Source organism: Branchiostoma belcheri, unplaced genomic scaffold (genome assembly GCF_001625305.1).
Source record: "Branchiostoma belcheri isolate BF01 breed outbred unplaced genomic scaffold, Haploidv18h27 scaffold117, whole genome shotgun sequence".
NCBI classification, from domain to species: Eukaryota; Metazoa; Chordata; class Leptocardii; order Amphioxiformes; family Branchiostomatidae; genus Branchiostoma; species Branchiostoma belcheri.
Window position 1 is genome coordinate 831471 of NW_017802569.1, and position 25730 is coordinate 857200.

Sequence of the window (25730 nt, forward strand, 5' to 3'; positions counted from 1 at the left end):
GTAAAGCTTATGCATAGTGATGATCACATAAATGGCTCACATTTACAATCCTGCTCATTAGCAAAATTTTTATACAAATTATTCACATAGCCCCTACCTAGTAACATACAACACACTGGTGAAATCCTTACCATTTAACATGGACAACGTATGATATTGTTGGTTATATGCAAGTATGACCTCTGACATACCTTTGCCAACTCATGTTTGCCATCCAAGCTGACGAATTATACATTTTTTACTGCCAATATGCAAATTATAAGAGTCCATTTGCATATATTATATCATTTGATCATATTCTCCGCCCAATGACAGGGTTATCTTAAGAAATAAGGCTATTCTAGCGTTTCCTCATAAATTATGCAAATGAGGTCCTGATTTGAATAAATTATGTTTAGTGATGTTCGCCTTAATTGAACTTCCAAGTATGGCAAGTATTTAATTCACAGCAGTTACCACCATAAAATTGTACCAATTTGCCATTAATTATGCAAATTAGGTCTTCATTTACATAATCAATATCTACCAATGATCTTGTTGTTCTCAATTACATATGTCTAAAGTGTTTCATAGCCGTAATATGGAATACAGCAGATTTATAGAATTTCCTCATTAATTATGAAAATTAGATCCTGATTTGCATAATTGTATTTCAATCATGTCAAGCATCATTTCAGCTACCTACATTACCAAAAATCATGACGATCCATCAAACAGTTGTTCAGTTATCCTCTCTCAAATATATTTAAAGAAACCATCCTGCAGTTCCAGAACAAGCCGCTAGGGGGCCCAAACTCATGTGACTTCTTCCCAAGCACGAGAGCTACCTATCATCCAAATTTCATGACCCTAGCATGTCTAGATCGCGAGATATCAAAACCGGAAGTTGCGCTGCAGTACCAAGGGAAGCCACTAGGGGGACCAAAATCTAATCATTTCCAGTTTTCGTCACACCCTACCAACACACCAAGTATGAAACCAATCCATCCAGGCGTTCTTGAGTTATCTTGTTGACCAACAGACAGACAGACAGACGGACAGACGGACAGATAAACGCAACTGAAAATATAACCTCCATGACACATTTCATGGAGGTAATTAAATAATAATACCATATCAGGAGAGAGTGTGTTTCCGCTGTTTAGCACGGTCCGTTTGGGGGCTCCGTCAGGGGTTTCCGACACAGTCATCCCCACTACAGACCCCGGTTCCGCCTCCACAATAACCCCCGCATCCTCCCCGGGCACCGGGTGGGCGGAGATCTGGACATGGACCTGGTAAAAGAGAGAGGTAAAATAATAACAACGTTTCAACATCGCTATTTTCATGTGAAGTCCCTGTCACACATCCAGGACTTTCCCCCGACCCCCAGCCGATCAAGGTCGCATGATGTTCGGGAGCAGTCTGACCAGATTTAGGCCACGCTAACATTTCAACACGAATTGAATCGAATTTAAGTCAAATGTGACTGCTAACCTCTCCCCGACCTACTCCCGAACAAAAGCCAACCACCAGCCATGTTTTGAAACATTCGGCTGGTGCAGCTGAACATGTACAGTAGCTGTCAAGGCCGAACACCAGCCGAACTTGCTCCAGACCTACATCTAAGGCCATGTTGATTTGATTATATGGATGACATCCGCGCGCGCATGAATTTTCGGCAAAAAAAAACAGTACAAAACAGTTGCAAAATGAGCCAATATGTACCGTAAGTTGCAAAAAAAAATTTAAAATTGATACCAATGTCGTAGAATGGCAAAATCAAACGAAAAAGACAAAAGTGTAAAGAAATGAATTTGAAGAGTAGATTATTCGCCATACCATACCTCTGTGTCATTTCTTCAACCTTCATGATCACGTAGATTTCATAATTAAAGGAACTTTTTTTTGCAAACTTTTTTTATTCGCACTCTCGCATCAGTTTTGGGTTTCCCAGAGGATGTCATCCATATAATCAAATCAACATGGCCTATGTGTGATAGGGGCTTTTCGCTTATACCTGATTTTTATCTGTATACATTTTACGGTCTTGTACTGTTGTGTATGCATGATGCAGGATAGAAATTCCTTTTTAAAAGAAGTTACGCTGGTAGGTTTTATACTCCCCTACGTTCCGCCATTGGTTACCCCCATCCCGCTCAGATACAAAATGTATTCATGGCAGATGCCTGAAGGGGGCAAATCAACTCGACATTCCCTTGACGAAAACAAAGCGGTACAAAACGAGCCCAATCCCCTATTTCACTGATTTGTTAAATAAACAAACAGGTTGAAATCTTCCAGTACCGGACAATTATAGTTTTTTAATCTATTTGTAGATACCTTTGATCTATATTTATAACTGTGTACAGCTAGTATTTGTTTATGTTTGTACCTAGCTTGTCAATGTCCTTTGTTTGTTTAGCTAACCTTATTGTTTAATCTGTTTTTAATCCTGAGTACGTAATTCAGCGCTTGTATACGCTACTATGTACCATGGAGTTTTATCAATAAAACTACTATTATTATTATATTATACTCATCGCTTCCAGACTTCCAGTTACTATAGCTGTGACCCTGACTTGGTGTCGCCACCTCTTCTATGTTTACATGTTTTGATGTCAGAGGTCGTTGTTTACACCATGGAACACTTGTGTACACTTGAAACCGTAAGTGCCCGCTTGCCAGATTTAACCGTTGTGGATACAAAAATAGAAACAAAATAGATAAGGCCATGTTTATTTGATTATATCGATGACATCCTCTGGGAACCCCAAAACTGATGCAAGCATGCGAATGAAAAAAAAAAAGTTTGGGCCAAAAAAAGTTGTTTTCATTATGAAATCTACGTGGTCATGACGGTTGAACAAATGACACAGAGTATGGTATGGCGAATAATCTAGTCTTCAAATTCATTTCTTTACATTCTCGTCTTTTTCGTTTGATTTTGGCATTCTACGACATTCGTATCGTTTTCCAATGTTTTTTTCCAACCTACAGTATATATTTGCTCATTTTGCAACTTTTTTGTACGATTTACAGTATGGTTGAAACCTTTTTTTGAAACGGCCGATAATTCATGCGCGCGAGGATGCCATCCATATAATCAAATTAGCATGGCCTAATGATCTGCGCTAGCGCAGTGAGTCTTTTTCTCTGAAACTAATTCAAGACGTCTGTTTCTTTAGAAACGTTTTATAACATCATAATATAGGAAAAGGTTTAAGTATTTTTGTTGTGTTCAAAATAAGAAAGACTTTCAGTCATGTTCCGGTTGCCCGGTTTGCCAAAGAATGTGCATGTGGTTGGGGGTAACTTGTGACATATTCACTATAGTTTCTGCCGGACAAAATCTTTTAATTATAGATAAAACGGATATTTTGGAGGTTAAAGTACCCGACCAATGTGTGTTTTGCACGGTCTAAATCTCAGCGGTAGATGACAGAAAATAATTTTTTTCTGACATTATTCCCTATATTAAGACGGCAAGCCTCATCACCATCCTTTGCTCCCAAAATATTAGTATTAAATAGATTGTTTTAATGTCAAACTTTGTTATTTCTAGGTAAGTAGTGTACAATCATGTGTTTTTGTCGAATAACTTATTAATTTCAATGTGTTCTGCCATTAATGTTACGAAAGTAAATTGTACAACAACACATAATTTAGCCAATGGCTACAAGTTCTTGTTTTCTTTTACAAATGAACCATTTGATTGATTGATTGATTGATTGATTGATTGATTGATTGATACCTTGTTGTGGAACATCTCCTCAGTATACAGCATCAAAGCGTCTGACACGATCTCGCCGTCATGGAGCACGTGATACACAACCAACCAGCTGGCAGGAACCATGGCCTGGGTCACGTTCAGCGTCAGCAGATGCGCATGCGTGTTGTTCCCCCGTTGTTCCAGGTATCTAAGAGGTACTGTGGTCGACTGGACTGTTTGACCTCGTGATATTATCTGAAACATACAAAACAGTAAGAACCTTTAATTTTTTTATATTCCAAAATATAATCACAAGACGTGGTGACGGCACACCCAAGTTTTTTTCGACTTATATTAATGCCGCCACCAACACAGGGGACAATACAATACTCATTTTTCACTTCAGCGAAGTGAGGAAAGTCGTGTGAAGTGCCTTTCCCAAGGGCACACGATCGGTGGCATGTCAGGACTCGAACTCGGGACCTTCTGGTTCCAAGTCGAGCACTCTGCCGCTACGCCACACGACCCCACTAATTAACGATAACAATCCATTTCTACAGTAGCCCTACACAAGAACGTCTTAAAACTTCCGTTGACAATTGAAGTAACTATTTTGAACGTATGGATCCTACAACATGAAACCTACAAGCTAATTGACAGTACTTGTGCGTAATACCATATATAGGTATTTTTTTCGTAACGTCTATTTTGTTAAAAAAAAACATATTATGGTCAAACCAACCCATCTCAAATTATATTTTCAACATCACAAAGAAACGAGAAGAAGCCGAACCTCCGTATTAGAGTAGTTTTAGAGCTGTTTGTACTACAAACATGTATATATTACCTTTTCATCTGTTCACCTGTACTTAGTCCGATAGGGCATGGATGTACAACAACACATCCTAACACTTTGTTTCACTTGACACTGTAAGAATTTTGGACACTGAACAAGACTTTTTCCTGAGAGGGGTGAAGGAGGCTATTTACATCAGGGCCCACCAACCTTCACTCAACCGCGACGGGGGCCGACATCGTCTACCAGATACCTTTGACCAAGTGTTGACGTCACACTTCAAAGAAGCCACGTGACAAGCCTCACTGGGTCAGTCTACTGAGGAAGACCAGAGTGACTGGTCGAAAGCTCTAGGTGAGAGAACTTTTGTGTTGGACCAAAAGTCTAAACTTTAAACATACAATAAAGGTTATTATACAATGTGCTGCAGACTTACCTCCATGAAGAGATTCCCCAGCCTGTGTGAACTCAGGACCTCTATCCCGGCCTCCCTGTCCACGCCCAGCTTGTCGTCGGGAGGCACGATCCTGATGGCGCGTGCGCTGGGGGAGTTCCAGTGCCACATCTTCATGTAGACCGTCCTCTCGTCCTCCGCGAAGGCGAAGCCGTACTTGGACGGACGGGCGGAGTTAGGGGCGGTGGCCTGGAGGGTAAGGAGGTATAGTCTTCAGAAGTTGGTAGTCTTGAGAACTTGGGGTATATATAGTCTTGAGAACTTGGGGTATAGTCTTTAGAAGTTGATAGTCTTGAGAACCTGGGGTATTGTCTTGAGAACCTGGGGTATTGTCTTGAGAACTTCGGGTATATTCTTGAGAACTTGGGGTATAGTCTGGAGAAGTTGGGATATATACGCCAAAAGCAGTTACTGAAGGAACTGGATATAATTTCGGAAACGGTCAGACGTTTCTGGTAGCATACACAAGCTTTCGTCAGTGACACTGAGAGACCACAGGAGAATGAAAGGTTTATAAGCACAGACTTTTGATTGATATGCAAAGAAGTGAAGACAATTTTTTGAAAGTCCAAAAAGAAACAAAAGTTAGACAACCCAATGCTGTATTTGCTCCTGAACAAATGTTGGCCTCTCTAGTTCTTCTTACCTCTATATGCAGTTCTTCTACTCCCAATGGGACGTCGAATGCGTAGGAGATGACGCCATGTGACGACTTCCGGGTGATGGAGGCAATGCGGTCGCCGTCAGCGAAAGCGGAAATGACGACACGAGTCAGCTCTGCCGGACTTCCGTCAGGCGTTACCACGGCGATCTGTGACGTAAGCAAAGTCTTTTCAGGACGTTTCTGAGTGTATCATGGTCAGGAGTGCCAGAGTATACAGACTGCAATTTTACGGAATGCAATGCGATTTTACAGGTATACATTGCAATTTTACGGAATACAATAACAATGGTATTAGTATACAGTGCAATTTTACGGAATACAGTGCAATCGTATTAGTATACAGTGCAATTTTACTTGTATACAGTGCAATTTTACTAGTAAAATCGCAATGTATACTAATACGATTGCGCTGTGTTCCGTAAAATTGCACTGTATACTCTGGCACCCCTGACGGTGCAATTTAACGGCAATCAATGCGATTTGATAGCAGAAAAACTGGATATTATGTGAATAAGGCAGTTTTTATGATATTGACACATTCTGCTTCACATTGGCACGTTTCAATCAGTATTTAATACTTTGGGTATTTAAAACTGCAGAAACAAATCCCAATATGAGTCTTTATTTTATGGGTGGTACCCTAAACATCAAACAAGGGCCCTTCCAGTAACGATTTACCGTCAGAATTATGGGTGTTTTTGCTCCATGAGGGTCAATATACATTGGGATAGTGTGGTTTCAACTCAGTATGTAGAAAAGTGTTAGATCAAAATATTGACTTTGAACATTTGGGTTTACAAGCTATAAAAACTGCACTGGATGCCTTTAAAATAGATGGTGTACAATCATACTTAATAATCACAATGTAATTAAAAAAGAGCTATAGTATAAAGTAAGAGATCTCTGTTAAAACGTGTTGTACAGAATATATTTAATTTTGACTGTCCATGACCATGAAGATAACTATGCTTATTCTTATATGTTTAGTTATTAAATTACACATTCAGGGCGGTCTGTCACTACGGCATTCTTTCCCATTGCTAGGCGCGTTCGAAAAAAGTATCGGGTTACAAGACGCTAGTTTGGCCTGTTTTTGACCTCCTTTAAAACATTTAAAAATGACCTAATAGTATTTGAGGGTAAATTTCGTCAAATTAAAATGAAATTGTCGTCCTTACGTTCTTTTAATGTCAGCTGTTAATGTTAAATCGCTGATTTTTTTTAAAATTTCGCTCCAAAAGGCGATTTTTTTCGGGTTTCCGAGCACAAGTCATGTCATGTTTTTAGGCAAACATCGTTCAAACCTGGCTACGTATATTATCCAGAAAAAATCAGGAATATTCCTGATTTTTATATTTTTCACCCACCTGTCCATACACGGGTAACCCAGGCTTGAAGTACTTGTTACTGCTGGGAAGAAACGCCAGCTTCAGCGGGACACGTGACATTGGGATGATGACGTAACTGCTGTTCTCGCTGCGCGACGTCACGTCCTCCGTGACCCTGGCGCCTAGCAACAAGGTCGCCTTCCGCGGCAGCCATTTTAGTCCCACGGCGGATAGGGGAATGTCAAAGTCCTGCTTTCCTTCGATCTACAGTGCAGTCAAAGCGGACAGAAAAACAGAAATAAGAAACAAAGGGCACTGCGTCGTATTATTGTTCTTGCTCAGTTTATTCTTCTTCTCCTCTTCTCCAAACAGTGACCTCTGACCTGACCAATGACATGATTCGTTGACGTCTGTCCCCATGCGGTAACCATGTAACTGGTGTTGGGTTACATGATGTTGCAATTTCATGGTCTGCTCTGTTTCTGTCACCATATAACGTTACTAGTAGTACACGTACCTGTATGTGAATGTGTTAGAGTAAGAATTAACAGAACAGACCATGTCCGAAGGTAAACATTATGCATTTGCTTTCAATTGCAAGATCTCTAGTAAATATATAAAACATATAAAAATCAATAAAAAAACTAATTGATATCAGAAATTAACTAGGTGAAGGTTCTGAACAATAACAGCGATTGCTCAAATGGGTGTACTGACCTGACTTGTAAAACTGTGCTCTCCGATGCCAAATATGGTCATGTACAGGTCCACTCGACCTTTCACAGGGCGGCCATCACGGTATCTGCATATGTTGAATAGATAATTGAAGTTGTTTATTGCAAGTTCATGCCCGAGGGCTATTTACAAAATGACAATGTGGATAGAATGTATTGAGGAATGGTATAAAGCCATATGAACATGAATTTCTACGTTTTACTCATCTAACATAACTGATTTGATTACATGGATGACATCCTCTGGGAACCCCAAACTGATGCGAGCGTTCGAATAAAAAAAAGTTTGGCAAAAAAAGTTCCTTTCATTATGAAATCATGAAGGTTAAACAAATGACACAGAATATGGTATGATGAATAATCTACTCTTCAAATTCATTTTCGTCTTTTTTTGTTTAATTTTGGTATTCAACGACATTGGTATCGTTTTCCGACATTATTTTTGCAACTTACTGTATATATTTGCTCACAGTTTGCAACTGTTTTGTACGATTTACAGTGTGGTTGAAAACGTATTTTTTTTGGAAACGGCAGAAATTCATGCGAGCGCGGATGTCATCTATATAATAAAATCAACATGGCCTAATAATAGTGATCAGTAATAATGATGATTCAAAGCTGATGATTCAAAGCTTTCCACTGCGAACCACAAAAACTTACTAATCATAAAATGATATTTTCTTAAGCAATCGTCATCTTGGGTTTAGGTATCACTTAATGAACTGTTTGACCATTTAGTTTCCGTCTTTACGTTTTTACGGAGAATATGGGAAAAAATTAATAATAATAATAATAATAATGATAATGATAATGATAATGATAATGATAATGATAATGATAATAATGATAATAATAATTATAATAATAATAATAATAATAATAATAATAATAATAATAATAATAATAATAATAATAATAATAATAATAATAATAATAATTAAGTGGCGCTGAATGGTATGCTAGTGTAAACAACAGAGAAACAAATATTGCACAGTTACAAAATAAGTGAGTACTATATACTAAATGAGCTTATTATAATAACAATATCGCATCAGTAAGTAGGAAGTAGGTCAGTACTAAGTTTAATAATATCGCTAAATACTAATAGGTCAGTACTATATACCTTTAACAATATCAACTAATAATTTGCAATATCAGCTCAAAATGATATCAGTAGACTCACTCTGCCGAGACGGCTCCCTTGACAGAAGAGTCGGACGTTGTGAGGTAGGAACCAGTCTTCATGCTGATTTTCACGTGAAACTTTGGTCTCTCTGGGAGAAACAAAACCTGTAAGCACAACTCTAGGAAACGCTTGACTGACACATTATCTACTAGATAGAGCTCCACGATCTCAAACCATCGCTAAATGATGTTAACCTTTACAACTGATGACTTGTAGATCAGGGGTGTCAGAGTATACACTACAATTTTACGGAATACAGTGCAAACGTATTAGTATACATTGCGATTTTACTTGTAAAATTGCACTGTATACAAGTAAAATTGCACTGTATACTAATTTTACAAGTAAAATAGCACTGTATACTAGTAAAATTGCACTGTATACTAATACGATTGCACTGTATTCCGTAAAATTTCACCGTATACTTATACGAGTGTACTGTACTCCGTCAAATTGCACAGTATACTAGTAAAATTGCACTGTATTCCGGATTCCGTAAACTTGCACTGTCCAGTGCTCCTTTCCTTACGTCTCCTCCAAGCCACTTGCGAGGTCCATGACCAACACGAGTCAAAAGTTTAAATCTAGATGTTTTAGTTTAAACTACATAATCTAAAACCATGAAGACGTTATGGTGATGAAATATATAGTTACATGACTAAGAAAGTGTGTATACGTTTACGATACAGGCCTATAGGACTAGCTGTGCAGATTTAAAGACTTACCAAGTGTCAGAACATAAAAGGTCGCTTCTTGAATCTGTTCATCCTGTTGACAGAGAATCAAATATGTAACATCTAACATTAACATGGAACCAGCAGAATTTTGAACAAGACTTGATAAGTTTATTGCAAGTTCCTGCCCGACGGTTAATTGCAAATGACAAGGAACATTGAAACAGAGTACAAAATAACATCAAAATCTACATAATAAAAGGTAATTGTCTAAAACTATAGCTATGTCTAAAACTATGTCGAAAGGGTTTGATAATAATATCAAGTTTGTTACAAATACATCCTCGGACGCTGAGTGCAAGGCACTTTACACGACTTTCCTTACTTCGCTAAGGTAAAAATGAGCATTTTATTTATTTATCTATTACGATTGACCACATACATAATATACATGGAGGGCATGGTGGAACAGGTGCACCTAAGTCCCCTTTGTTGGTGGCGGCATCAATGTAAGTTGAAAAAAACTTGAGTGTGCCGTCACCACGTCTGGTGATTACATGTTGGAATATATAAAAAAAGTACATGCTACACATAGAATACTTACGTCCACAAACACAGTAACCGTCCACTCTCCCTCCAGAACGGCTTTGGCGAGCTTCAGAGACTTCGTGATCAGACCTTTGGCGGAAAGTAGAAATAAATATGTCGATCTTACTTGTGTACATGTACACCTTTACACAAATCTCACATTAGTACCTGTCAGTTATAACCAGTAGGAAGGTTTAGGTCTAATTAGTCGAATAGATGCTTCTACCTTTAAAAGGAAGCTCCACTCAACCATCTTGAACAAAATCAAACAACATTTCTATGAAGATCAACTAGATCAAGAAATCTCATAATCTAAACTTTGACCTTTTTCAGGGACTGTAGCCATGCTTTGGGAACATCAGATTCGAAGTAGAATGATTTGTAATGTCTTGAATTACCCAAATCTTTTTTAATCATCTTACTTATCATTAACTGTGTTTAAATACAGGATAAGAAAAACGGAGTTACCCTAAATGTTTGCCATTGAAAGACAAAAACATATATTAAGTAAAACAGGAATAATATTTTGGTTATATCATAACAGTTTCTAAATGCAAACGGATGAAAAAATGTACCCCCCAAAAAGTGTAAGTCTCTGATGTCGGGAATATTTCATAATTCATAATATCAGACAGAAAAAGTTAAATCTTAGAAAAATTAACAACATAAAATTAATATTTTAACATCCAACAGATTGTATTTAACTCTCCCTCGAGTTTAAGTTTTTTAAGAATCCATTGCTGAGGTATATGGCAGTTTTACGAAAAGACCTTAAAAATCGGTGTATAGACACAGTACACTGTAAGGTGTATCTGTCTACTATAGTATGAGCAAAGTAGAAAGACGTTCTGATACCATCAGGAGACCGAAGGCTGTTCCAGGACATTGCCTCAAACCCATGGATATCCTACGTGAGGAAAAACAAGATTTCAAGGCAATAGATCTTAAGATGTAGTAGTATATATACAGAAGACGGGAAAATGAAGTAAAATTAGCTTAGAATTGCTAAGGATAAATTTTTCAAACTTCAATCAAAATTGTTTAGACTAGTCTAGTCTGGCCTGACTGAACCTCGCTTTAAGTAAGAGTACTCACCGAAACAACGATGTTTACCTACATGACGGAATAGAAAAAACATTGTCAGTGAATCATCAAGAAAGATCTATAAAATGTGGAACTAAAAAAGGTGTAAGTCAAGTAAGTCAAAAAAGCTGGCATAAAACTGAACTTGACTTTCTCACCCTCTCCAGCTCTACCGGCTTTAGGTTCCTGTCCACAAAAATCGCTCTGATGTAAACTGTGGATATGACAGAAAGATGGTGCAGTGAAGATAAAAACGTAGCGATAATGATAATAATAAAGCAATAAAAAACAAATTTGACCTAATCTTCAATCAGATCTTTCTGTGTCAAAGACGCGTAACAAATTAACAAGAGACACTATAAAACTAGAAAGGTAACATTTGCAAAGCAAATGCATAATGTTTACCTTCGCATATGGTCTGCTCTGTTAATTCTTACTCAAACACATTCACATATATGGTGACAGGAGTCTAAATCCCTCTTGCTATAAAATTGCAACATGATGTAACCCAACACCGGTTATCATGGTGACAGACGGTTTGGGTCAGGTCATTGCCCAGGTCAGTGTTTGGAGCGAAGAAGAAGAAACAAGGCAAAAACAATATGTTTTCCTTCCGTAAACGTAATCAATAGACAGTATCCAATTGGCAACCGAATTGGATATCGATATGATAGTGTCTTGCCGGTTGGTTACGACTTTGCCACAGAAAGGTCTACTCGTGTGGCACAGTGCTAACTCGGAGCCAATAGGTCCCGGGTTCGAGCTCTGACATGGCACCGATCTTTTGCCCTTTGGAAAGGCACTTTACACTACTTTTCTCACTTAACTCAGGTGAAAATGAGTATTTTACTGTTCTGTATTTGTCATCTGTGTTGGCGGCGACATAAAATAAGTTGACATAACTTAAGTGTGCCTTCGCCATGTTTTTTTTATTCCAACATGTAATCACCAGACGTGGTGACGACACACTCAAGTTTCTTCGACTTATATTAATGCCGCCACCAACACAGGGGACAAATGCATTACAGGACAATACTCATTTACACCTGAGCTAAGTGACGAAAGCCGTGTAAAGTGCCTTTACCAAGGGCACAAGATCGGTGGCATGTCAGGACTCGAACCCGGGACTCTTAGTTGCGAGTCGCGCACTCTGCCGCTACGCCACACGACCCCACTATGTTTGGTCATGAAATATTGGAATAAAAAAGAAAAAGATCTCGGAAATCAGCACAGACCTTCCTGTCCCGGCTGGTACACCTGCTTGTTCAGCTCCAGGAAGGCCGAGAAGCTCTTGTCGAGCACGTCGACTATCTGCGTCTCCCCGAACAGCTGAACCTTCCCTGTTCTCCCGGTCACCCGCAGCTTGTAGTCCCAGCGTCTGTGGCGATGCAGCTCCGCAGGACCGACCTTAGGCCACAGCAAGTAAATTTTATGGATGACATCCTACACAGACTCCAAATCTAATGCGAGCGGGCGAAAAAAGGACAAAACAAGACGGGCCACAAAAAACAAGGTTCCTACAATTTAAAATTTGTTCTCAATCATTGTACAAATAGTTTTGATTCAGTGGGAACATCACAAATACACAGCCAGCATCACATATCACTGCATCAAAGTAAGAAACAAAACATTAAATCAGAGTTTTTCTTGTCTCCTCTCTTCATAGTTATCTGCCCTCCACCTTCCGGCATGGCAACAGATATCTTTGCCCATTTTCGGCATGTTGACCACTGTCAGAAGGCAACAAAATTTCTTGTTTTTTTTTCCAAAATCAGGCGAAAATAATGCACGCGTCATCCATAAAAATTACTTGCTGTGGCCTAAGGGGCATGTAAGGGCGATGGGAAACCAATTTGCTTACTCCATGAAAAATGGAGGTATTGTTTTGGTGTGTCTGTCTGTGTTTCCGCACATTTATATTCAGCATAGCTTCAGAACGCCTTTATGGATTGTGATAATATTTGGTAAGTTGATAGGTCGAGGTGAGGTGAGGTGATAGGTCGTAGGAAGACATACGTCATGGTCAAATATGGGCCTCCTGGAGGATGACCTTGGTACTACACCAGCACTTCCGGTTTTTGTATCTTATGTCCTGAGCATGCTATGGTCTTGGAGTACTGAACAAGACTATTTCTTGAGAGGGGGGAAGGAGGCAATATACATCAGGGCCCATCACCCTTCACTTAACCGCGACGGGGGCCGACATCGTCTACAAGATACCTTTGATACCAGTGTTGACGTCACACTTCAAAGAAGCCACGTGACAAGCCTCACTGGATTAGTCTACTGAGGAAGACCACAGTGACTGGTCGAAAGCTCTAGGTGAGAGGACTTTTTGTGTTGGACCAAAAACTCTAAACAGCTTTGCTGCTGTTATTTTTCTCTGTTGTTGACATTTAAAAGGGCCTGTTTCCCGGAATGACGGGATGTTTACAGCTGTTCTGGTAGGCTGGTTGATTACTAACAACCGCGTCCTTGACCTGGTACTAGCGGAAACGAATTGTTTTGAATTGAACGAAAACAAGACAGAGGAGGTCAGGATAGTGTTGCGAACGATACGGTGGAGGGCATAGTCTAGTACTAGTAATTGGCTTTCCTGTGTTACTATATGGGAATTGTGTCAGAATAACGTGGTCAAAAGTCTTATACCTGAGTTTTAGACCTTGAAAAACACACATTGGCAGGGTAGTCCAACCTCTTTTAAGACTTAAAAGTCTCTATTTACGAAAAATATGAAAAGTCTTATACAGCGGAACCATGCGAGAATTCTACCCGAACATTGACCCCTGACCCCTCTGGACAGCTGATGACCGCATGGAAACCTACATCTTCTTTAGCGAGCCAGACAACACAAACATGGCTGCAGGTCTGTTTTCTCAACAAAATAAAAATACTACAACCCTTACCTATAATACAGACTAATTTGGTTTCAGACTGCCATAGACTAAAACGGAGCCCTCTGCGCCTGCGCCTAGTACTGACCTTTGCCCTCCTGGATAAGGGAGCAACATATGATAACTTATAATATGATTATGCACATTTTGTGTTGTAGACAAATGATTGAGTACTTACGGGCAACAGCATCGTTGTCGTGTTTCCTGGAAATTAAAGAGAAACAACATTAATTAGAATTCTACGACCTCATACATTTGGCAAATGATGATAATTTTTACGATTGACAAATTATAAATGTTTCTCATTGACCATGAGAATAAGACCTTCAGTTGCATAGATTATATCAGTTGATCATATTCTCCACCCAGTGACAGTCATCTTAACAATGAGCTCAAGGGTCATATTTTAGCATTTCAAATCAAAATATGCGAGTACGGTTCAAAGATAGATATGTTATGTTTGATGATATTCACCTTCACTTAACTTTCAAATGCCACGAGTATGGAATACGCGTCAGTTACCACCATGGAATTACAGCATTTTCTCATTAATTATGCACATTAGGTTGTCATTTACATTACTGTAGAAATCTAGTTATCGTATTGAGTGCTCTAAAATTTAGTCTAGTATTATTTGTATTAAAAAAAATCATCCATCTGTTCTGCAGTTGACGAACAGATAGACATAAACTCTGCCTAAAACATAACCTCTATTTGTTTTATGGAGAAAATTGTTTGTCAATTTCGCTGTTGGGATGTGATAATTGAAAGTTTATTTATTGCAAATTCGTGCCCGGAGGCTAATTGCAAATTACAAAACATAAAAGAACATCGATCATCATCATCATTGGCAGTCCAGTCTCGGAAGACTATGTAAGAGGTGCTAGTGTCACGGAAATGAAAAGAAACCTACAGTGGACCTCACTGGAAGACAGAAGAAAGATGTCTAGACTATGCATGATGTACAAAATGACTAATAAACTGGTGGATGTCCCAACTACTAAGTACCTAATACCAGCCCAGAAGAGAACAAGAAATAGCCACGCATTCAAGTACCAGAGTTATCAACCAAGGATTGAGGTGTTCAAGAATTCATTCTTTCCTAGAACTATCGCAGAGTGGAACTCACTGTCACCAAGTACAGTAGGGGCATTGTCAATAGATAGCTTTAAACAATGTCTAGAGCTAGAAGTTCAAGGGTTAGGTGTAACAAGTCGATCGGTGTAATATAGCCAGCTGCCGCCGCGCCGCGTGCCTGCGAAGCTGGTGTGTTACGCCGAAAGGCGGTTATACCGGCTGTACAGATACAGATACAGATTGTCGCCACCCTGGGAGTGCATCGTCTACTGTGGCTGTAGAGTCCGATTCGTGATATCGATACAGAGTACAAAATAACTTAAGTCTACATGTAGGTAGCTATCTGGAACTATAACTATTTATAAAATATGTCTGAAGGGTTTGACTTCTCTTCTGTAAACCATGGAGGACGTAATGTCCCACCTTTTCCAAAATTTGTGGGTTTTGTTAAGGCCACACTGATTTAATTTTATGGATGACATCCGCGCGCGCATTGATTTTCGCTTGTTCTCAAAAAAAAAAAAATCATGTCTTTTGAGGCTTCACGGAACTCCGGAACTCGGCAGGAACTCGGTACAGACTGCCGACTCATGAATGCCGCAAAAGGGCGGCTTATCGTAAAACTTCTTTTGTACTACCGCAAAACGTAAATTTTGTCGTAAATGAACCCTTTGCACATGCGTACTAGCTACACTAACAATGTAGAGCGCGAAGTTTGAAGAGATGGCGGGGCAGCATCGTCCTCAAAGTACGTCAAACTGGAGGCGTTGTTGTCGACTGGTATGCCATCGACATTGGCGAGGGGGATGTAACGTTTGCCCAGCTTTACGAGCGACTCGTGGCAGCCAGCGAGTATCGCCCGGACAGACGTCCTTTCCAGAGCGGCCACCACACGTTTGAGAGAAAATGGGAGCTGTGTTGAAGTGGGTCAGGCCACTTCTCAGTGCAGTTCGGCTGTTTTGTCCGTATTGTTGTTGACAAAACTGCAACAACTAAAGCCAAAGATTGTCAGCAGAAGTCAGCTTTTGAGGTAAGAATAGTTCAGTTATTTTTTGTTTGTTTTGTTTTTCTGATTTCGATCCAGTATCCGTTGCAAAATTTATGGGGAGGGGCGCGTACACGTGTTATGATACAGACAAAATAAAGTTGTCAAATTATGATTTACAGTAGTTTTATGTAGATTATGATGTTGTAGTCATATGGCAAATTTCCAACAAGATGCATTTCTTCTGTTGGGTGTATTTTTTAATAGTGAGCTCTTGCAAAAATTATTTCACAAAATTTCCTATTCGAAGAATGATTTTTATTTCTCTGTTTCAAATCCGTTTTGTGCAGGGCTCTTTCATGTAGTGCACCAGTGGAGGTGTACTCTGCGCGAGTCAAGTCTAGGGCAATGGCCATTCTGCCACTAGCTGGTATGCTGGCAGTGTGGGGAAACAGACACGCTTCCCATCCCTCCAGAGAAACTGCAGTGTTTCAGAGCATTCATCCAGTGTGCCAGGTGGGTTAAATATTATTGTGTACCTCATGTTTTAATTGTACATTCATTCTCACCCGCATTAGTAATGTTGTAATTTTTACAATACACTTACAATTTTATTTGGAAACATACATTCCAATAGTAAATCGATTTTGCATACCATGTCATTTTTCTGTAGGTGTGAAAAGCCACTCGTGTTGAAGAGCGTACAAGAGTGAAGAGAAAGCTGGAGAGGAAGGGATCTAGAGAGGAAGAAGATGGACCACTAACTTTCAGGTGGGTACTGTTTCTGCTCTACCTTTTACATTTTGCCGAAAATATTGATCTCAAACTTTCATCTGAAATAAAATCCACATCTATTCAATCCCCTTGTTGTATGCACTTCTACAGGGTATAAAGTATAAACTATATACTGTATATATAATTCATGTATATATCTACCTACAATGTAGGTCAAGCAATACCTTTTACATTTTTCTGTAGGGAGAGAAAACTGCGAAGGAGGAAGCTGCGAAGGAGGAAGCTGTGAAGGAGGATGAGACCTGAAGAAGACTAACTACATCTACCTCCTGCAAATAAAAACTTGTTTGATGCAGTCACTGTGTCCTGTGGTTCAATCCGCAATATCGGCTTTGTATTCCTGTGGTTAAGCAGCATCTTTTTTTTTTTTTTCTGAATTTTTTTTTCGCCCTCTCGCATTAGTTTTGTGGTCCCCAGAGGATGTCATCCATAAAATTAAATCAGTGTGGCCTAAGCTAAAAGAAGAATAGTTTTTTCGTTGTCTGTAAGTTTAGAGGAATTGGGATGAATTGTAGAAGTTTGAATGGTGAACTCATTTTGAGCGTTGGTATGGAATGAACAGTTTGATATAAAATGTATTTCGTCTTCCAAAGCCTTTGCACTACAATATTGTCTGCCCCTATGCTTGTCGGTTGAATTTCCGCGTGTTCTGATGCAATACCCGTCCCCCGTGGCACGTTAAACCATCTTGTTTTCACTTCGCTGGCAGATAGAACGTCACCCGGTGTGACCTGTTCTCTTATCGGTGGATCAAGGGCATCACACGGCTGATTACACACAATTATCTCCCGCCGCATCCTGCTAGTGTCATCCCCTGCTCCATAGCTGAGGGTCTGCATGGGGGTGCCCTAGTAACGATTAACGGTAAAATTCAGCAGGCCCAACAACGCTTAACGGTAAATTCAGGACGGTTGGTAACGCTTAACGGTAAATTGACATGCATTTTTTTCGAACTCCACCATATTTGGTAATCTGAATTGTAGAATTAAAAGGACCAAAAACGCTTCACGAGGAATATACCGATAACGCTTAACGTTGAATTACAGCGGGTCGGCAACGATTAACGGTGAATTAAAATAGCCCATAACGGTTAGGCCACACCAAGTAAATTGTATGGATGACGTCCGCGCGCGCATTGATTTTGGCCTGTTCCTAGAAAAAAAAAACAATTAGCTCCGTTTCCTGTAACTATGACCAAAGAGTCACGACAGTGCTCAGATTGACGTGAAACCCGTAACGCGAAAACAGGACAGGACTGCTGTTCCGCCTGATTTATTGCTGTTTTGATGATGAATAAAAGACTTCTTGCTTGTTACACTGTGTCACCTCATTCAATTTGTGTCCTAACATTTGTCGTCTCTTAGTATGTTTCTAATCTAGGCATCTTGGTTTTTTAGGGCCCTTCTTGTTTTTCTTTCGCCCTCTCTCATTAGATTTAGGGTCTCCAAAGGACGTCATCCATAAAATTTAGTTGGTGTGGCCTAATAGCAAAAAGGGCATGCAGGCCCTCATAGCTGTACATGTACGGGGTTTGACAGGCGGGGCTGACGGGGTAAGCTTCAGGATTAGCCGGGGCGCCGAACCAGGTGTTACCCCGAGCTGACAGAGATAAAAACATGTCATGTGAGCTGCTGTTTGTAGCACTTTGGTTTCTGTTGTTGCGTCATTTTTTTTGCAGCTTCGACAAGAATCTTTGTGCTTGCGTTAGCCATACAATATTGTTACTTGATAAAGAAGGTTAAGTTTTGCGTCAGTGTGTGTGTTTGTGTGTATGTATGTATGTATGTGTGTGTATGTGTGTGTGAATGTGTGTGTGTGTGTATGTGTGTGTGTGTGTGTGTGTGTATGTATGTATGTATGTATGTATGTGTGTGTGTGTGCCCTATTGTGTGTGTGTGTGTGTATGTATGTGATGTGTGTGTGTGTGTGTGTGTGTGTGTGTGTGTGTGTGTATGTGCCCTATTGTGTGTATGTGTGTGTGTGTGCGTGTGTGTGTTAGTGTGTGTGTGTGTGTGCATGTGTGTGTGTGTGCTTATGCGTGTGCGTGTGTGTTCGCAGCTGTAACTCACAATCCGTTTGCTGCATTGGTGTATATACTTTAACATGTTGGTGTGCAAAAGGGTATCAGCAAACACTTAAACTAGCACACAACACAAACACCAGGATTTCCTTAACGGATGCTATGTATCCTACGGAATCTTGTTGACGTTCACGAATCTTAGGTGGTAACTTGAGCACATCGTACGAAAGAAGGACTCACCATCGGAAATTTCAACGTAAGCTGTACCACGTAGTTGCTTTTTAATTTGTTGCATTTATTATTTTTTGCTCTAATATATTTATGCCTAACAAAATATACAAAGGAACGGCACATAGGCGAATGCAAAATTGCTCAAACAATTGTTATAGCTCTTACGTAAACGTCCAATTTTCTGTATACTTTCAAACTTTCAGCAAACTTTTAAATCACCACATGGTCTTTGTAAAATAAATCAAAATTTGCAATGAATTACCTATCACCGCACTTGGACTTATGAAAACTTAAAAAGTATAGAGGCATTCTGTACCTGTATCTGTATAGCCGGTATAACCGCCTTTCGGCGTAACACACCGGCATCGCGCAGGCACGCGGCGCGGCGGCAGCTGGCTATATTACACCGATCGACTTCTTACACCTAACCCTTGAACATCTAACTCTAGACATTGTTTAAAGCTATATAATGATAATGCCCTACTTTACTTAGTGACAGCGAGTTCCACTCTGCCTTAGTTCTAGGAAAGAATGAATTCTTGAAAACCTCAATCCTTGGTTGATAAGTCTGGTACTTGAAGGCATTAACCAAACATGGCAATACTTGTGGTTGGGGGGTGTTCCTTGGGGAAGATCCTGGCCCTTGAAGGGATGTAGAGGCGCGTGTTTAGCACATTTACAGCTGAGTCAGCAGGAAGCATCACTCCTTGTGCTTTGGATTGAGTTAATCTCTTCTGCCCACAAGGTCCCTCCCTGAGGTCCGCTTCTTACCACTAATGTTCCTGATCTTTTGACTTTCTCTTCAAGCAGAGGTTTGGGTTTTGGCTTATTTTGGCGTGGTTTTAGGCTTTCTAATCTGGGTTTCTTTCTTTTTTTTATGCACTGGAATCTTTTTTTGGTCACGTGTTGGGTTTGCGTGAAAAAAAATGTTTTTTCTCTGACAAAAGCCCTGTTCAGACGGAATCAGTGAAAGCGCTTGACATGTGGTTTTCCCCGAAGTCGGTTTCAAGTGGCTCCATCTGAACGCTCCAAATCGTAATGAAAGCGCCTCGATCCTAAACCACTTCGGGATGTAGTTTCGAACTAGTTTCCCCGCATCGTGATTTGCGTCTGAACGCAATGTGATTCCAATGTGACTTCGCCTGGTCATGGATTACGGTGGGGCCACGTCGGCATTCAGCCGAGATACGTTGGGAGGGGGGGGGGAGGCACCAGCCAGCAGGTCGTTGACCTCTGACAATTATAACACGCTACCTCGCGTGTTTTCATAAAAAAACAACTAATGTAGATTAGGAGAATCATGATCGGGCACGGTTTCAAACGAATGTGTGGCACGTGGACCAGATGTGAGGAATGTGCATGCCCGTAGCCAGGATTTTGAATGGGGGGGTTCTTCCCACTGCTTGAGGGGACCTCGAGTGCCGTAGCCGCGAGGTTCCTAAGGGGGTCCGGGTGCATGCTCCCCCGGAAAATTTTGAAAAATGAACGTTCTAAAATGGCATTTCGTGCATTTTTGAAAGGATTTCCAAGAAAAAATAAGAGGAAAAAATAAGAGATAAATTTTCATTCAATGACAAAGGGAGCAGTTTTTCAACGAATCCAGTTCATCTTTTCAAGAAAAATCTTGGACCTTTACATAAAAAGTGGACCAAAAAGTGGACCTTTGAGTCTTGTGGGGGGAACCCGAACCCCCGAACCCCCCTGGCTACGGGCATGATGTGAGTTACTCGAAAGACAGTGAAGCAGTGCCTGTGTGCCGGTATGTTATCGCACAGTGCGTCGGCGTTTTCCCCTGCTGACCCGCGGGGGTAAGTGTTCACGCGGCGCGCACGTGGGAGGGAGGACGTGCCCTTCGGCCCCGCAGAGACACGTGCTGAAAAACAAGTGGACTGAATACGTCAGCTCGGATGATCTTCACCTCCATTTGGCGCAAACATGTGGTCGGTTTGAGCTAGCCTCTACCAGGCACCGCGGATCGCTGGAAAAATAGTAGAAATTGGCCTAAATAAAGGGATTGTATACCAGAGAAGATCCAGGGCCATAGAAGCTCCAATTTCCGTGGGTCGCAAATTGGAGCTTCTATGGCCCTGGATCGTCTCTGGTATACTATCCCTTTATTGCGGCCAATTTCTACTATTTTTCCAGCGATCCGCGGTGCCTGGTAGAGGCTAGGTTTGATCACTGATGAGCGCGCATCACAGTAACAGTTTTACTGTCAAGGACTCTGCAAGGAGGTGCTAGTGTCACGGAAATAAAAGAAGTAACCTACAGTGGGTGTCACTGGAAAAATGTCCAGACTATGCATGATGTGCAAAATGACTAATAAACTGGTGGACGTCCCAAGTACCTAATACCAGCCCAGAAGAGAACAAGAAATAGCCATGCCTTCAAGTAACCAAGTTATCAACCAAGGATTGAGGTGTTCAAGAACTCATTCTTTCCTAAAACTATATATCGCAGAGTGAAACTCGCTGTCACCAAGTACAGTAGGGGCATTGTCATCGGATAGCTTTAAGCAGTTATATGTTCAAGGGTTACATTTAGGTGTAACAAGTCAATCGGTGTAATGTAGCCAGCTGCCGCCGCGCCGCGTGCCTGCGAAACTGGTGTGTTACGCCGAAAGGTGGTTATAACTGCTATACCGATACAGTTATAGAAGGAGGGACTACATGAAGGTTTCCAATGCAATTTCAGAGCCGCAAAACTGGAAATACTCTGAATAAGGCAATCTGTGTCATATTAACTCATACTGTCCCACATTAACACGTTTTAATCAGTATTTCATACTTAACCCTAAACAGTACACCTGGGGTCCGCGCGGACCCCAGCACTATATATTCTGTAATATCTTTTTTGTTTCTAAAGATTTTTTTCTGAAATTTTAGGTAATTGTCACCCACAAAGTTGTCTCTCAATACATTGCAGAAAACTCCGTTTCTACTATTTATAAAAAAAATTATATCTGATTTTCTTTTGGGGTCCGCGCGGACCCCAGCCGGCTTTCGATCATAATGGATACACTGGCGTTCTTATACATTACCTTATTTCCGTTTTTATATGTTTTTATGTACTCATCGTATGTCTACCAAGTTTTCAGAGATTGGTGTAGTAATAGAATTAAATTTTAATAACTTTGGTGTAATTATGACGTCATATGACGTCAGAGCTAATAAAACAGTCCGCCATATTGGATTTTGACCAATGACGTCATCAAATTACCATATTCTATGCATATTAAATGATTTAACTTATATTTAATTATGTAAGATGTTATTAATGTTGGAAAAGAAGTGTAATTTAATATAAAACTCAGAAAATTTTTATGTTTAAACCAAAATTACTTCTATTTTCAAAAAAACTGCCTGCTAGAAACCCGTTGCCATGGCAACACAAAAAAACATCAACTTACTAGTATTAAACTAATATCAACTTTTTTCCAGAGACATTTTAGGAAAGTTCTCCAAATTTGATACTTCTAGCGCAAGCCGTTTAGCCGCTATCTGAGATCAAAGTTGGGCCTCAAAAGCCCCTTCAGTCTGAAATGGGTTTAAAAATCGGGTATTTCCTCTTGTCTTCTTTTCTTCACCAAAAAATAGAAAAAGTTCAAAATGTATGATTATTGTATGTAATGTGGACACAGAGATTCCCACATCAGTTTGCAAAACAATTGAGCTGGTAGCATGTTGATAATTTCTAAAAATTAGCAAAAAAACTGTTCTGGGGTCCGCGCGGACCCCAGGTGTACAGATTAATCAGTCCGGGAAGGTGTACTGTTGAGGGTTAAGGCATAAAAATTAAACAAGCCCCAAGATAAGTCCTTTATTTTGAGTCCGGTGGTACCCTTAAAAATCAACCCAGGTCCTTCCAGTAACCGTTGTTTTTCATCAGACTTTGGGGCATTTTTGCTCCGACAGTGTCGTTTCAACTTACAACATGTAGTATGTAGTGATTAGAGTCGAAAAATCTAGTTTCCAATCCCTAAAATTGCACTGGATACCTTAAAGGGTTTGAGACGGGAGAGCTGAACAAAGCCTTGGTCACGCACAACCCGCCGTACGTGCTTTTTGTCCGTACGTTTTTTTGGGAGGCTACGTCTGCTACGTTTTTTTCTGAAAACGTGGGGAAGGAGTGGCATCGACGCACATCACTCGCACCGTTGCGCAAGGTGTAAGAGTGTGGTCTGCACGACACGTCTGGCCTTGAGCGGTTGCGTGCATCGTTCGTTGCACAAGTGGTAAGTGAGTTGTACGTGCTTACAACGTACGATTTCTGTGCGATTGCAACTTTAGCGTAAGGAGGCCGTACTCACACGTGCGTCTTTCGTACGGTACGTACGGGGCACGCGCGTCGCCCGTACTCGCACGCACGGGTAGTGAATCCATAGACCGCACGCAGAAAAAGTTTTACATGCACTTAAAGTTCTACGGCGTGTCTGCGTGCTCCCAAATCCGTAGGATTCCGTACGGAGGCGGTACTCACCACGCACGGATGCCCTGCATTTGCCCACGTTTTTGCACGCAGAAGCACGTACGGCGGGTTGTGACCGAAGCTTAAGGTTCGACAGTTCAGTTGTTAGCTGTACCCACCTGTTGGTGTGATAGCCACCATACGTGAGACAGCGCCCAGAGGCTGGACCAGGTTGCGGTGATGCCGTGAGCTCGCCAGTAGCTCCACCGTCACGTTCACGGCCGCCTCTCGGGCCTCCCCGAATAGCCGCACCGAGACGGGCTCCGACAGGCCCCGGCGGAGTACACGAGGAGCCATCACCATGTAGTTCCTATATATACGGGAGGAAGAGAAATAAGAGTTCTACGATCTCATACCTTCGACAGATGTTGTTAACATTGACTGAAGAATCATAATGTTTCTCATTTATTATGTAAAAAAAATCCTACATGAATGATGTTAAAATCAAGAATGATTCTACTACTGTATATAAATTATGCAAATCAGGACCTAATTTGCTCGATTGTTACCTAAGGAAACTCACGGCAATCCGTTTACTGGTTCTTGAGTTATCCTCTATCAATTTATTTTGCTCTTAAATGCTTCTGCAGTTCCAAAACAAGAGGGCCCAAACTCACGTCACTTCTTCCCGAGCACAAGAGGTATCTACCAGTCAAAATTTGGGACCCTAGGTAGCATGTCCAGATCACAAGATATCAACATCGGAAATGCCGGTGCAGTACCGTAAGAATCCGCCAAGGGGCAGAAAATGTAATGATTTGGAGGTCGTTTCAAAACCTACCAACCGACCACGTTTCACAGGCGTGACGGACATGTAGGCCGTGTTTAAGTGAAGTCACCCAAACCGCGATTCGGGTAACTCACATTCCTCACATCTGGTCCACGTGCCACACATTCCTTTGAAACCGTGTCCGATCACAATTCGCTTGAGCTACATTTATTGTTGTTTGATGAAAACACGCTTGGTAGCGTGTCATTATTGTCAGAGGTCAACGACCTGCTTGCTGATGCCCCCCTCCCACCGTATCTCGGCAGAATGCCGACGTGGTCCCGCCAGAGGCGGTGAAGCTCGTCCTAGAACGGACACATTATTTGACAATTACTTCTCTTTAAGTTGCTGCCACGTCAAATTTGGTATTGCATATAAATAAAGAAATATCGCCATGTAATCCATGACCTTTTTTGTCAGATGTCGTTAGTGATGGAATTGCTTATTGTGTTTACCGAAGGAAAACATATTGTTTTTACTCAGTTTCTTCCTCTACGTTTTCTCCAAACAGTGATCTATGACCTGACCAATGACATGATTTGTTGATGTCTGTCACCATGGTGACTGGTGTTGGGTTACATGATGTTGCAATTTCATGGTCTGCTCTGCTCCTGTCACCATATACTAGTAGTACATGTATGTGAATGTGTTTGAGTAAAAATTAACAGGGCAGACCATGTCCGAAGGTAAACATTATGCATTTGCTTTTCAGATGTTACATCTCTAGTTTGATTTCTTTCCGTCTGCTCTGCCAGACAATTACATGGCAGATGTCCCGGGGTGCCCGTAAAGCTAGTTGTTTTCTGGAGCATCAAAAGTCTAGTTTCCTTCCAGTGCAAAAACAATAAAAAAAAGCCTAAAAACACGCCCAAAATACCCCAAAACCCACTTTTGTAGTAGACTATAAACTTGCTACATTTCAAAAATTAGCAGAAAATTGACTTTTACTACCCTGAAATTACTCTGGGCTACTTTGACTCATGTGCAAATCTAGTGATACGCCAAAAAGAGCCGGGAACCTATCGGTCAGTGACTGAGTGCACCGGGAAGCTTTGTTTGGTCTTCCCCGAACTTGAAACTCGATCCAGGTGATAACTTCAGAAAATCAATTGGAGCGGATGATCCCCTCCTGTGATCACAGAGGCGAACTGTTTGACCTTCCCCTGCGTTTGAAGGTCACACAGAAAATGCCGGAAAAGCGTGGGAACGAGAAGATTAGAGCACCTGGCGCGCCTGGCATGCTGGGTAGGGACCTCCGAAGTCCCAGGAAGCTTCATAAAAGGAAAAGAAGAAC

The 25730-nt window shown here is 40.8% G+C and overlaps 1 protein-coding gene across 1 annotated transcript in view; it reads right to left on the bottom strand.

Annotated features, from left to right (window-relative positions):
* The window catches only part of LOC109462453 (C3 and PZP-like alpha-2-macroglobulin domain-containing protein 8), an 85894-nt gene that overhangs the window by 52718 nt on the left and 7446 nt on the right, over positions 1-25730 (bottom strand). The window contains 15 exon segments of the mRNA XM_019759009.1: positions 1113-1274; positions 3734-3946; positions 4924-5130; positions 5588-5752; positions 6973-7197; positions 7651-7735; positions 8851-8941; positions 9579-9621; positions 10132-10205; positions 10971-11022; positions 11211-11228; positions 11357-11412; positions 12434-12605; positions 14271-14296; positions 23787-23977. Of these exon segments, the coding sequence (XP_019614568.1) occupies positions 1113-1274; positions 3734-3946; positions 4924-5130; positions 5588-5752; positions 6973-7197; positions 7651-7735; positions 8851-8941; positions 9579-9621; positions 10132-10205; positions 10971-11022; positions 11211-11228; positions 11357-11412; positions 12434-12605; positions 14271-14296; positions 23787-23977 (1780 nt within the window).